This window comes from Pelobates fuscus, chromosome 4, assembly GCF_036172605.1.
Source record: "Pelobates fuscus isolate aPelFus1 chromosome 4, aPelFus1.pri, whole genome shotgun sequence".
Lineage (NCBI taxonomy): Eukaryota > Metazoa > Chordata > Amphibia > Anura > Pelobatidae > Pelobates > Pelobates fuscus.
The window spans coordinates 100,509,798-100,525,353 of NC_086320.1; the positions used below are offsets into that span (position 1 = coordinate 100,509,798).

General features: G+C 42.4%; 1 protein-coding gene across 2 annotated transcripts in view; it reads left to right on the forward strand.

Moving 5' to 3' along the window:
• The window catches only part of LOC134608542 (ethanolaminephosphotransferase 1-like), a 167,262-nt gene that overhangs the window by 95,358 nt on the left and 56,348 nt on the right, over positions 1-15,556 (forward strand). The window contains exons 2-3 of one of the 2 annotated variants that reach the window (XM_063451424.1): positions 7,015-7,078; positions 7,248-7,356. In XM_063451424.1, the coding sequence (XP_063307494.1) occupies positions 7,015-7,078; positions 7,248-7,356 (173 nt within the window). Of the gene's footprint in view, positions 1-7,009; positions 7,079-7,247; positions 7,357-15,556 lie in introns of both variants that reach the window. The other variant, XM_063451425.1, reaches the window with a different exon arrangement.

Sequence of the window (15,556 nt, forward strand, 5' to 3'; positions counted from 1 at the left end):
CCATTTCCGCTCATCAGGGGGCGAGTGCCACCTGTGTCAGCTGTGCCGCCAGATAGTAATAGAATAAATTAGGGAGGCCTAGACCCCCTTTCTGTTTGGGTCTGTATAGAATATGCCTAGCTATACGGTGTCTTTTATTATGCCACACAAAGTTGCCAATGGCTCGTTGAAGTGGGTTCAGGAGTGTTTTGGTCAAAGGCACCGGGAGTGCCTGAAATAGGAACAGGGCCCTTGGCAAGATATTCATCTTTACCAAGTGGATCCTCCCCATCCAGGATATCGGTTTCTCATTCCATCGTTCCATGTCTTGTATTAATGTTCACCATAAGGGGGCATAGTTCCTGTCATATAGGTCTCCGGGGTCAGCAGTCAAGTGAATCCCCAGATATTTGAGGGTGTGTGTCTCAATTTTGATGTGGAACCTGTTCCGTATATGGTCGGCCTCCGGTATCGACATCCCTATGGGGAGAGCACACGTTTTTGTCATGTTCGCCTGGAAGCCTGATATTTCCCCATGCGCTGTTATGGCTTCTCTCAGAGCCTCCATAGAGATCTCGGGCTTTGTGATCGTCAGTAAGACATCATCGGCGTAGGCCGCTACTTTAAATTCTCTATCTCCCACCTTCACTCCGTGGATGTCCGGGTTTTTTCTAAGCTCCTGTAGAAAGGGTTCCAGCGAGATCACAAACAGTAGTGGGGAGAGAGGGCAACCCTGTCTCGTTGAAAAGCCGAAGATATCATTTATATACAATAGATATTATTATTTGGGCATATTGATTAAAATTATAATCAATATGCCCAAATAACTTGATCTAATCTTGATTATTGTACAATTTGCACTAATGAGCAGTATGCTAGATGTGCAAAAATGGCATAACCTGGTATTAATTTTTCACTGTGCCTTAGCTTCATTTAGGTAGTGTTATAAAATAGATCGTCAGACTTAGGGTAGGTGGTACAACAACATCTCTTAAGCCTTGTATTAACTTGGTATTATGGAATAACATTTTTAAATCCCATTAATAAATTGATCAGCAAAAAATAAATAAAGCAACATCAACCCCTAAGGTGCAGAATGTACCAAATATAGACAGAAAACTACCCAAAGAGCTAAGGCAGGTAAAAATTACAAATATAAAATATACAATAACTATAAAAAAAATGAGCCAAATCAAATCTAAATTTAAGCCGTTGGGATGAAGGGAATCCAGTTAAAAAAAAATCCATTGGCTCTCTACCCTACTGAGCTCTCTGAAATTATTTTCTCCCCTCCAGTTTGGTCTCCTCTGGCAGATAGCCATGAATTCAAAAGAAGAGGGATCTTTGTTGTGTACCTCTAAATAATGTGAAGATACACTGTGTTTAGTGTACCCCCTCTGGATATTCCCCATGTGCTCCAGTATTCCTGGTTTTCAGTTTCCTAGTCATCATACCCACATACTGCAGACCACAGGGGCACCAGAGGAGGTACACCACATTAGTAGAATGACAAGTAAGAACATCCTTTACCCTATATTTCCTTTTGGTAGCGTTAGACTCAAAGTCTACCAGCTTAGATTTCTTAAGGCCAGTCCTTTTCCAGGCTGCACATGTTTTACAGGGATAAAATCATTTTTGTAAGTTAAACTTGTTCCTTGTTGGATGGTCTTTTAAGAAACTTTTGACCAGCTTATTTTTAAGATTTTTAGCTCCCCTAAAGACTATATTGGGTTTATCTCCCAAAAATTTACCTAATTCTCTATCTGTCTTAAGTATGTGCCAGTTTTGATTCAATATGTGTTTAATTTGTTTAGAGTCACTATTATAATCTAAGATTATTGGAACCCCTTTAATGCTAAGTTGCTGACTCTTATTTTTACTTTTATAAATCAAAAGATCTTCCCTATTGATAGACTGTACTAACGCTTTTTGTTTCTCCAGCTCCTCGGGTTCCTAATTCTTTTCCCTAAAAAAATTGGTTAAGGTATTGGCCTGGGATTCAAACTGTTCTGGGTCACTGCAGTTTCTCAACATTCGGATATATTGTCCTTTTGGGACATTTCGGAGCCAAGGGGGATAATGGCAACTAGTTAAATCTATGAACCCGTTTACATCCACCTTTTTAAAATAATTCCTGGTGTTAAGTACATTATTATAGATATAGATTTCCAAATCCAGAAAATGTATATTAATATTTCTATACTCACTCGTCAAAAATATACCTTTCTGGTTAAAATTTAGAATTTGAATAAATTGTTTTAAAAGGTCCTCACCTCCTCTCCAAATAAAGAAAACATCATCTATGTATCTGCCCGGAAGTGTATACCCGGAAGTGGATAGACCTCCCGCCGTGACCCAGAAATGAGGCGCAAAGATGCCGCGAAAATCCAACCGAAGAGGGATATAAAACGCTGCATACAGCTGGTGAACTTTTATTCTGCACTGAGGAAGACCATTATTGTACAGACTTCACTATGTATTGTTTAATTTATTTTTCATAGATTGTATGAGAGGAAGCTGTTCCTAACTTCAAGACACGTTTGTTGGGAAGTATTATTACCCATATAAGCAGTGGTGTATCTTGGTTTTGTGCTGCCCTAGGCAGGACAAAACTCAGACACCCGCCCCCACACGCCACCCCCACCCAACCCTTCCCCCCTGCCCTGCCTTCTAAATACACATACACACACACATTCACTGACAGATACGCATGCACTAGCTAACAGACACACACACTAACAGACACACACTCACTCACACTCACTAACAGACACACACTCACTCACAGACACACACACTAACAGACAAACACACACTCACTAACGGACAAACACACATTCACTAACAGACACACACTAACAGACACACACTCACTCACTAACAGACACACACTCAGGGCCTGTGCTAGGATTTTTAGTTACACAGGTGAAGATGCGTTTTGGCGCCCCTCACCCATCTTTAAAAAAATAAATAAATGCATCTTCACCTATGTGTATTTCCTCCCAAGCCACAGGCATCATTTTTCAGTCACACAGGTACACTGTCATACAAACACAGAAATAATCATACAGAGACATACAGACACAGACACATACAGTCAGAGACATACAGACATACAGGCAAAGACATACATGCATACAGAGACATGAAGGTATATAAAGACATGCATACATACAGAGGCATACCGTCATACAGACACATACAGGCATACAGAGACATACAGGCATACAGAAACATACATACAACAACATACAGGCCCATACATACATACATACATGCATACATACATACAGGCATACAGATACATACCGCCATACAGACACATACATATATACAGGCATACAGAGACATACAGGCATACAGAAACGTACATACAAAGACATATAGGCATACATACACATACATATGTACATACAGAGACAAACAGGCATACAGAAACATACATACAAGACATACAGACACATACAAACATACATACATACAGAGGCAAACCGTCATACAGACACATACATACATACAGAAACATGCATACAAAGACCTACAGAGACACACAGACACATACATACATACGTACATACAAAGACATAAAGGCACACAGTTACACACATGCATACAGATACATACATGCATGGATACAGAGACATACATACATACATACATACATACAGAGACATACATACATACAGAGACATACAGACAGACATACATACATACAGAGACATACATACATACAGAGAAATACAGACAGACATACATACATACATACATACAGAGACATACAGACAGACATACATAGACATACAGAGACATACATACAGAGACATACAGACATACATACATACAGAGACATACATACATACCTAATTACATACTTACATCAGTTCAATCTTGTCCCTGGGGTGCATACCCTCTGGCTCTGTGGAGTCTTGTCCTGCATCCCAGCCCCATCACTGGGTGCCAGCCGTGCTGTGTGGTACACAGAGAGCAGGGATATGTCATTCATATCCCCGCCCCCTCCACACAGCCTGCGGCAGACACCAGGGTAGGAAGTGGGCGGGCAGAGGCTGGGCTCCGCAAGCGGGAATCTCGGGGCTGCGCTCGGCCACGCTACAAGTAGTAACTGGCTGGAGGGGAGCGCAGTGCTCCCTCCTTCCGGTCAGCCTGATATTGCGCCCCCAGGGCTGGTGCGCCCTAAGGCGACCACCTGGGCCGCCTTATGGTAGCGCCGGCCCTGCACACACTCACTAACAGACACACACACACACAGTCAGACACACACATTAACAGACACACACTAACAGACACACACACTAACAGACAAACACACATTCACTAACAGACACAGACACACACAAACACACATTCACTAACAGACACAAACAGACACACACTAACAGACACACACACACTAACAGACACACACACTAACAGACACACATACACACTAACAGACACACACAGACACACAGACACTCACTCACATTAACACACTCACTTTTTTTGTGAATATATTTTTATTGAAGTTTTCAATTGTTCAATTTGTCAAATATCTTTGAGTAAACTTCAGTTAGGACACGCAGGTCCCGTTAGTATGAAACATTAACAATCATATTAGGAAGTGGTGTTCGGTCAGTCATGCATTGGTGACACGCAGGTCACAGCATGGCACGTATATTTTTCCTCTTTTTTTTTTTTTATTTATCTTTTGTAAATTCGTTTTTTGTTCTAGAGTGAATATCCAATAAGACAGGTGGACACAGTATTTACATTGCAAGATAGTAAGACACGCAGGTCTCCATTGCCCTCGGTCTGTAGCCAGACAACCCGTTCAAGTGTTTTGGATTCGCAGGTCTAATTTGGTGAGACTTAGGTTGGAGTCTAGACTAAGCACGACCGTACTACGGTTTAAGTTTAGGTAGCGTGTGTAACTTGTCTGCCTGTGGTTAGATATGCGTCAGAGTTCTACATCAGTAGGTATCAGCGACAAGACATGCAGGTCTCTTCAACTTTTCGTTAGAGGGATATTCAATGTAGCTTTTGTACTACCCACACCTTGGGGTATGTTTTAGTCCATTGGTGTCTTCTATGGGTGTGGGGTGGTATGTCTCCCTTGTATCATGGTCGTGCGTTTGGCCAATATATGTATTGGGTGTTGCTTGCCTCCTCGAGTAGATAGGGGGGTGGGGGTCAGCTTAGTGGTGTGTGTCAGTTGTCCTGTGCACTTTTTTTAATTTAACCCTCCCGGCCTCCTTACCTTTGGGAATGCTGGGGGGGGGGGGGGTTCTCCTATTCCCTGGGGGTCCAGCGGCTGCTAGGCGGTCGGGCGGCGCTGGCAAGGGAGCACTTTCCCCTGAGTGCTCTGCTCAGCTCCCTCGCGAGCCGCCCGCAGAGTGATGCTGGGAGCCGGAATATGACGTCATATTCCGGCTCCCAGCATCACTCTGCGGGCGGCGCGCGAGGGAGCTGAGCAGAGCGCTCAGGGGAAAGTGCTCCCTCGCCAGCGCCGCCCGCCCGACCGACCGCCTGCCTGCCTGGACTGTCAGCCGCAAGGCTAACAAGGCATTTGCCCTGAGCATTTGGGGGCGGCTTCTCAGGGCTCTCCACCTTTGGTAGTGGTAGTTTCGCCACTGCTTGTATCAAGCAGCCCACGAGAAATCCAGGGAATGTATTATTGTCCCCTTCCTGCTCAAGAGGTACACATGAAGGAGGCAAAAACAGCATTTGTGGTCTGTGTGGAGAGACTGTGTTTAACATAGCTTTCTCACTTACTGCCACTCACCACCTATCACCCTGTAACAGTCACCTTCAACTTTGTCACACTCACTATCCTGCCACACAGGGGTGCTAACCACCATTCACCCTGTCCCTCTCACAACCCCTCACTCTGCCATACACCCTGTCAAACTCACCCCCTCACCCTCTGTCACCAACCACTAAACTCAAGTCCTCACCCCCCTTACCCTGTCACACTCACTACCCCTCACTCTGCCTTTCACCCACTTACCCTGTAACCCTCACCCTCATCCCCCTAAGCCTGTCAATCTCAACCCCCAAACGTTGTCACACTCACTCCCCTCACCCTGCCACACTCACACCACTCAAATTGTCACACTAGCCACCCTCACCTTACCACAGTCAGTGCCATACTTACCCTATCACAGCTACCCCATTAAGACAGTCATCGTCATATACAGTCACCTCCCACACATGAAACACAACCTCACCAAAAATGCAACTCACAAAGCAGCTGCCCTTACAAAGCAAACACAAGCAGGCCCCAGACACACAGCACAGTAACTTTAGAAGCCACGGGGGCTGCCAGGAAGGCTGGCAGGCAAGTGCATGCTGGGATCTCACTGATCCCAGCGTGCACCGGCTGCCTGCACCAAAGGGAAATAAGGGGCGCTCAACTGAGTCTTAGCCACAGCTGAAAGAAAGCTTAGATTTGCCACTGGCCAGCCCAGTCGGAAATCTCTCGGTGGGTGAGTTATGCCCTGTATTGAAAGAATTATGGGACAACTGTGATTTGCAATATATATAAATGTTCAATGATATATGTCAAAATAAATAAACAAAAAAACAATATATTATTCTTCTCTTTTCCCTTTTTTCCAGTTCACTCTTCCTATTTTCACTAACGATAGAAAACCTTTCAATTACTATTAGCTCTTATTTAATTAAGCAAACTGTTAATACGTACATTGGACGGGCTCTAGGGAACTCTAGGGAACACTACAGCATACAGTGATTGGTGATTGGTGTGTTCTGTTAAGTCAGATTCTACATTTATTATTGTAATTTCCATACCTCCCTGAGTCCCTGTGTCATGTTATAATAAGCAGTATTACTTATACAATAAGTAGGTCTCATAAGCTGCTGAAATGCTGAGCAGTCTATATTGGGTAACTGTAAGTACTTAGTTGGAAAGTCCATATCATAATCTGCTAAAATGTATTTTTGTTATAACGATAAAGATGACACATATCTATATCTAGTTTAAAGTAACACTGATTATGATTTCTATTTTCAGTACAGTGCTGTGGACACAAACCCTTTGTCAATGTATGTAATGCAACATCTATGGAACAAAATAGTTAAGGTGAGGAATTGTTCACTATTTCTTTAAAAATCCATTTCAGTTAATCTGCTCCAAACATTTCAAGCCATTAGTAACACTTTTACACTTGCCACCCATAACTGTTATTTATAGTTAATTCACAAACCATTTCAAGAACATTTTTATTAATGTCTTAATATTGTCTTTATAGGTAGTACCTCTTTGGATTGCTCCAAACTTGTTAACTTTTGTTGGATTTTTGATGATCTTATGGAATTATTTGCTATTGTGCTTTTATGACTGGGGCTACACAGCATCAGGTAAGATTGATTAAACAACCAACAAACAATTGTACACAATATTAAGTTTTGTTTAATAGAATTAATATATACACTGGACAAAATTAGAAACACAACACTTTTGTTTTCCCCCCCATTTTTCATGAGCTTAAGATCTAAGACTTTTTCTATGTGCACAAAAAGCCTATTTCTCTCAAATATTGTTCACAGATCTGTCTAAATCAGTGTTAGTTAGCACTTCTCCTTTGCTGAGATAATCCATCAACCTCACAGGTGTGGCATGTCAAGATGCTGATTAGACAGCCTGATTATTGCACAGGTGTGCCTTAGGCTGGCCAAAAGACCACTCTAAAATGTGCAGTTTTACTGTATTGGGGGTATCTGGGGGGTCTGAAAACCCGTCAGTATGTGGTGTTACCACCATTTGCCTCACGCTGTCCAACACATCTCCTTTGCATGGAGTTGATAAGGTTGTTGATTGTGGCCTGTGGAATGTTGGTCCACTTCTCTTCAATGGCTGTGCGAATTTGCTGGATACTGGCAGGACCTGGAACACTCTGTCGTATATGCCGATCCAGAACACCCCAAACATGCTCAATGGGTTACATGTCCGGTGAGTATGCTGGCCATGCAAGAACTGGGATGTTTCTAGCTTTCAGGAATTGTGTAGAGATCCTTGCAACATGGGGCTGTGCATTATCATGCTGCAACACAAGGTGATGGTCGTGGATGAATGGCACAACAGTGGGCCTCAGGATCTCATCACAGTATGTCTGTGCATTCAAAATGCCATCAATAAAATGCACGTGTTCATTGTCAATAACATACGCCTGCCCACACCATAACCCCACCGCCACCATGAGCCACTCGATCCACAATATTGACATCAGCAAATCACTCACTCACACGACACCATACGCGCTGTCTGCCATTTGCCCTGTACAGTGAAAACCAAGATACATCCGTGAAGTGAACACCTCTCCAAAGTGTCAAGTGATGAGGACAACAAGCAGGCAGATGAGCTTCCCTGAGACGGTTTCTGACAGTTTCTGCAGAAATTCTTTGGTTATGCAAAGCGATTGTTGCAGCAGCTGTCCGGGTGGCTGGTCTCCGACAATCTTGGAGGTGAAGATGCAGGATGTGGAGGACCTGGGCTGGTGTAGTTACACGTGCTCTGTGGTTGTAAGGCCGGTTGGATGTACTGCCAAATTCTCTGAAACACCTTTGAAGACGGCTTATGGTAGTGAAATGAACATTCAATTCACGCTCAACAGCTCTGGTGGACATTCCTGCAGTCAGCATGCCAATTGCGTGCACCCTCAAAACTTGCGACATCTGTGGCATTGTGCTGTGTGATAAAACTGCAAATTTTAGAGTGGCCCTTTATTGTGGCCAGCCTAAGGCACACCTGTGCAATAATCATGCTGTCTAATGAGCATCTTGATATGCCACACCTGTGAGGTGGATGGATTATCTCGGCAAAGGAGAAGTGCTCACTAACACAGATTTGTGAACAATATATGAGAGAAATAGGCATTTTGTGTACATAGAACAAGTCTTACATCTTTGAGTTCAGCTCATGAAAAATGGGGGCAAAAACAAAAGTGTTGCGTTTATAATTTTGTTCAGTGTGTAGAAATGATTGTAAACTTTGCTTGCCAGGATGAAAGGAACACTATAGGGTCAGGAAAACAAACATGTATTCCTGATCCTATAGTGTTAAAACTATCATTTAGGTGGTTTGCCCCCCCCCCCCCCCCCCCCACTTAGGAGTGGTTAAAACATACCTTAATTCCAGCGCCGCACAGGTCCTCTAGCGCTGGCCCCACCCCCGATCCACCTCCTTGGTGACATCATCACAATTCACACTTTTTAGCCAATCCAATTGGAATGCATTGGATTGGCTGAAATCAACATGGAGGCGGGATGGGGACCATGCCAAACATTGTTTTGGCCAATCAGCACCTCCTCATAGAGATGCATTGAATTAATGCATCTCTATGAGGAAAATTTAGCGTCTCCGTGCAGAGCGTGGAGATGCTGAACAGCAGTGATGCCTACTGTGATGCACTGCCCCAGGAAGCACCTCCAGTGACCATCTGAGGATTGGCCACTGGAGGTGTCCCTGGGGGGGGGGGGCAATGTAAACACTGAGTTTTCTCTTAAAAAGCAGTGTTTGCATGAAAATGCCTGAAGGGAATGATTATACTCACCAGAACAAATACATTAAAATTCACACATACAAAAATATATAGAATTTAATTTTATGTGCGTGTGTGTCCACAATGTTGAGATAGTGAATATGAATGTCTGATTAAACGTAAATTGGAGACAATAACACCTCTGACGACATCAAGGCTAACATCTCTGCACCTGTCTTCTTCTGGATCCTTTCTGTATTGCTTCTTTTCACTTTTCTAATAACCTCCTATGTTAAAGGATCACTATAGTGTCAGGAAAACAAAGCAGTTTTCCTGACATTATAGTGCCCTAAGGGTGCCCCCACCCTCAGGGTCCCCCTCCCATGGCGCTGAAGGGGTTAAAACCCCTTCAGCCACTTACCTTAATCCAGCGCCGGGCTCCCTCAGCGCTGGTGAGCTCTCCTCCCCCACCGACGTCAGCTCCCCCTCCGACGTCAGCGGAGCCGAATGCACATGCGCGGCAAGTGATGCGCGCGCATTCAAAGTGTCCATAGGAAAGCATTTCTCAATGCTTTCCTATGGACGCTCTGCATGATGTCCTGAAGACAGCCACTAGAGGCTGGATTAACCCCAAATGTAAACATAGCAGTTTCTCAGAAACTGCTATGTTTGCATCTGAAGGGTTAAAACCTGAGGGACCTGGCACCCAGACCACTTCATTGAGCTGAAGTGGTCTGGGTGACTATAGTGTCCCTTTAACATGATCAGCAGATGTTTGATAAGACTCATTCGTATTAATTGAGCTTTTTTTGTATTTTATTAATTGACATTTTTGTATTTGCAAGAATGTTTTTTTAATCATCTCAATGCCATTTGTGTCTGTTTATTAAACCTTCACAACTTTATGGTGGGGTAGATGATGTGCAGACACAGTTTTCAGAAATTGATAGACGGAAAAATAGAACAGTGCGAATTTGTGTTTGTCAGAGGGGAGGGAACCTTGAAAGATAGCACATTGGTAAAGGCTTAGAGGAAGGTTAATGTAGATAATGATGACTATGAATGTAGTCCTGGTCCAAAGGTGTACTCCGAATTTCCTGTTCTGCTAGTTGTTATCTGTTACTATAATTAGATACAGTAACTATCTGATAACATAAATTAGCTCTTTGTGGGAGACAAGTGAATGCTGTTAATTATTCTCATCTCGGGAAGGTACTGTACTGTGAACTATTGTGAACTTCAAGGGAATATTGCTTTAGTTACTAATGAGGTAATTATTTTAACTTGAAAGAAAAGTAATTCAAACAAGATTACATAAATTAAATCACCCTTTTGTTTCTAATGCCTCATTCTGCCAGGGTTAAATTGATGTAGGGACTATAGTGCGGAAGCTCCAGTGCCACACATTGCAATAGGCCCACGCCACCTCATAGGTTGGGATCTGCTGCTGTGGAATGGCCTAGCGGAGCATTCTGAGAGACACCATCCATAACACCTAAACTGCCAGGATAGTTTTGGCTGCATATTATGTAATGTGTACCTTCATTAGCAACTGGCCTTAGGCCTATTACATATGACCCATAGGATGGATTCTCTAGTGAGATAGTGACCAGTTATATACTTTACTCCCCCAGTTGACTTATCTGTGCTTCTGCCTGCTTGTGACATTTCTAGCTCATAATGCAAGCAGAAATTTTTATTTACCGTATTTATTTATTTATTTATGGCTGAAACGTCTAGTTAAGAGACCAGAAATGCAAACTGACATTTTGTAATTGGACCCACTCGAATATTCAATTCCAGGCTACGGAAGGCCCCTAATACAGCACTGCATATTTCTGTGATTAATTTCAGTCACGTTAGGACACTGTTATTTCACACTGCTTTATTACTACAAGCAGTTCAACCTAAACCTTCAACTAACTATACTAGACTTAATAAACCAAGTGCAATATAAGTCATCTTATATGACAGAAATTGTTTAAATTCATTGACATTACATATGTGGGTAAATTGTTGACACAGTAGAAATAAATATGAATTCCTTTCCTGACAACAATTGTATGCATGTTGCTGGTGTTCGTTTTGCAGTGGAAAACAACACAAAATTTAAATTACATCTTACTGTGGTCCTGTGTATCTGTGTACCTTCATGTGTGACATTGTGTGTATCTGTGCATCTGCATGTGTGTCGTGTCTGTGTATCTGCATGTGTCAGTTTATGTATCTGAATGTGTGTTAGTGTGCATGTCTATGTATCTGTATGTGTGTCAGTGTGTGTATGTGTACCAGTGTGTGTGACAGTGTATATTTATATGTGCATAAATCTCAGCATTTAAACACCAACACTACACATAAATACATCCCTACATTCACACATCAACACTACATACAAACACACCTCTACATTCACATTCAAATACAGTACAGCTTTAAAGCACACAAACACTGCTAAATACAACCCTGCAAGCATGGTGTTATGTTTTCTTATGCCAAAAGGATAGTGCAATCAAATCATATAAAATAAAAAAATAAAATGACTTATCAAGTAGACTTCTTGAGTAAAATTGTATTCTTGTAGAAGTATTTTGATAATCCAGCAGGAAAATCAATTGATCCAGAGAAAAAAAGAAATTTGCCAGAAATCAAACTAATATAATGTTATCTTTGTTAAGTGCAAAACAAAAAGTAATTACCAAATTCAGTCCAAGTATCACACTTTAAAGAAATCCATTAAGCAAGCAAGAGTTTGTTACCGTAAATCAGTCCAAGAATATCACTGGAGAGAGGTCAAATAAACAAGCCAGAGTTCTTTACCATAAATCAGTCCAATAATGAGAGTAACCAGAGAGAAAGCTGCTAATCAGGATTGTCAGTTTGTTAAATTCAGTCTGAGGAGATACAAATAATTGAAGTCCTGTATCCAAGCAGAGGTCCCATGCCAGTAGTCAATCAAAGTTTTAGGAGAGATTATCTGAGGATCCGTATGGAGGTTGTGGAGTAGAGATGGGGCCCTTAGTGAAGGAACCTGGAAAAAAGGGTTAAATATGTGTTCTCAGATAAGAATTAAGACACATTAACAGTGAATGGAGACAATGAAGACTAAGAAGGGGGCCCAAATGTAATTGTTGCACCAGGGCCTATGTTAGTTACCCCATTGTGTAGCGCATTCAGTCAGTCCATAGGAAAGCATTTCTTAATGCTTTCCTATGGACGCTGGCGTCTTCTCAATGTGAAAATCACAGTGAGAAGCACGAAGCGTTTCTAGTGGCTGTCAATGAGACAGCCACTAGAGGCTGGATTAACCCTAATGTAAACATAGCAGTTTCTCTCAAACTGCTGTGTTTACAGCAGGTGATACCGGAGAAACTGACAGAAGCCAAGCACAGAGAGATGGACACAGGTTTCTTCAGGAAGGAAGAGATTCTTTATTGGATCACCGATCGGGACTCAGAGGGACTAATGTCACCAAAATTCAGCAAGTTCTGAGCCCCGGACAATAGTGCAGGCTCCTTATATAGGCACATAACCCCTCCCATATTAAGCTCCACCCGCACATTCTCTTGACCAATCAATACAAATAAGAATTAACTTCCTGCTTGACCGCATGGCCTGTCCAGCACAATGGAGGAGGGGAATACTATATCCTGTATTCTTGCACATGCTCCGTACACTACTGATCGTATCTTGCCTCGTGCAACCAACTGATCGATACGTCAGCATATGCACGTACACATGCCACGTGGTAATCTCGGTCTACTAAATTTATTTTTACCGAGATTCCACCACATTCCCCCCTTTGATGCCTCTTGATATTTCACAATTACTTGAGGCATCACTTAACCTTGGTTTGCATACACCGCAAGTTACCATGAACCAGACTAGACTTCTCTATGATGTGAATCTTCAACACTCATCTTCCTGCATTGGTTCTCCCTGATCTAGAGCCTTATATTTATAAATTGCCATTATCTGTGCAGCAGCCTTCCTCTCTGCTATATTTTCTATCAGGCTTTGCACAGACCTAACTACTAAGGGTATAAGACATGGCAGGAGTAGACACAACATTAAAATCAGTAGGACTCCACCTACCACTGCCTTAAGCCCTCCAAACCACTCATACCAGCTACCAAACCAACTACTTGGATTGTACCCTTTCCATACCTGAGTAGACACATGTGCTAGTTTAACCATATGGCTAGTAAGCTCAGCTATTGCTTGCCCTTCGTCATCTATTTGAAGACAGCAATTGCTCAGGTTAAACTTCCCACATACACCTCCCTCTACTGCCAAAAGGTAATCCAAGGCTAATCTATTTTGGTATACTGCTGTCCTCATCCTGGTATTGTGCTTCGCTAGAAGATTGAGCGCTTGTGATGTCTCGTTAGTAATGATCTCAACCACTGCCTGTAATCTTATAATACGGTTGAGCATATAAATTGGGGTTCTATAACCAAAGGTACCATCCTCTGCCCACGTGGCTGGTCCATAGTAATCTATAATACGCTGGGTAGGCCACTCATTATCTTCCCAGATACCTATCTCTATGGGTCCCCTTTTCTTCCTATGATTCACATCATACACTTTAACACCTAAAGTCTCACCTGTTTCAATAGGTAACAAGAAGAAGGATGGTTTGAGCATACCCAACACACATGCCCCTTCCCAGTCCTGTGGCAACTCCGAATAGGCTTTCTTACCACAGATCCAGTACAAATTTGCTGGGGCTCTCCAGTTAGATGTGATGGATAAATCAAACCACACATCCTTTAAATTGGCGTATCTTGCAAACGGGTTAGATGGTTCTGAGACATTTGAAGCCGACCACCAAGTTGTATTCTTTGTATCATCATCATAAGCTTTTTGCCCTAGACAAGTTAATTCTCCTACAGAAGTATTATACATCATTCCTTTCCTTGCTATGCAAACATAACCTATGATGGAGGTCTTTAATCTCCACTCAGATTTACCTCTAACACTCATATGATAATCGGCTTGTGTAGATATTAATTGGTCAACTGCCTCAGAACCAGACATTACCTCCTTTGCTTCCCAAGGCCATTGGTCTCCCATGTTAGTACCTCCACACACATAGCAGTTGGTAACATTAAGACTACCGGCAATACTTTCAGCTAAATCAATGAACAGGTTTTTAGCATTATGGGGGATCTTATTATCTATGCTCATCTCTTCATAAAAGGAATGGTATACTTGATGAGTTTGGGAGGATACCGTATCAGTCTCTATCCCTATAAACAATACTGTCCCAGGATCTAAACCCGTCCCATATATTTGAAACCCAAATAAATTACCATATTTATCTAAGAACTTGTCGGGGTTATTTATAAGTATATGGACTGGATTGCATTCCATAGACTTACAATATGGACTGGTAGGCAACTTAGTCACAATCATGTCCTTGTCTGCTGTCTGTCCCCATGTTGCCCACCCCACACAAGACCAATATGGGCAAAAGTTATAATCTCTATTTGGGCATCTAGGGCTCACATACTTATTTTTACTACTGGGACAAATATATTTATCGTTAGACCCATACGTCCTCTCCCATCTAAGATCCCCACATACATTCCACGGCTTTCTACCACTTGATATCGCTTTACACGCATCAAATAGCAGAACACCTGAAGAATATACGGATTCTAATACTGTTTTGTTAATTAGGGTCCCCTGAGGATCTCCATTCCTGAGAGTCAACCAAATCGTACGGGGTTGATACTCTGGACTGAAGCACTTAGGTTCTCCTACTCCTAAATGGCACACACTATATTCTATATTTAAGTATCTACATCTTGATACATCTCCTTTACACTCGTATTGCGAATGCCAAATTAGGGTCTGGGAAATATGGTTACCTGTTCTTGTAGTCTTAATGCATACCTCACAGCTAGGAGTGTCGGTACCTCTACCTTCCTGAATATAAAAAGACACATATAAAAACATTATTAAGAATACATCTTTCGTCGTCATCCTCAGTCTTCGTCCGTGCAAAGGCACCTCAGCTTCCAGGATGTAAAGGCTGCAGGGAATGGAGTTCTGCTCGTCTTCACAGGGGTCCCTTC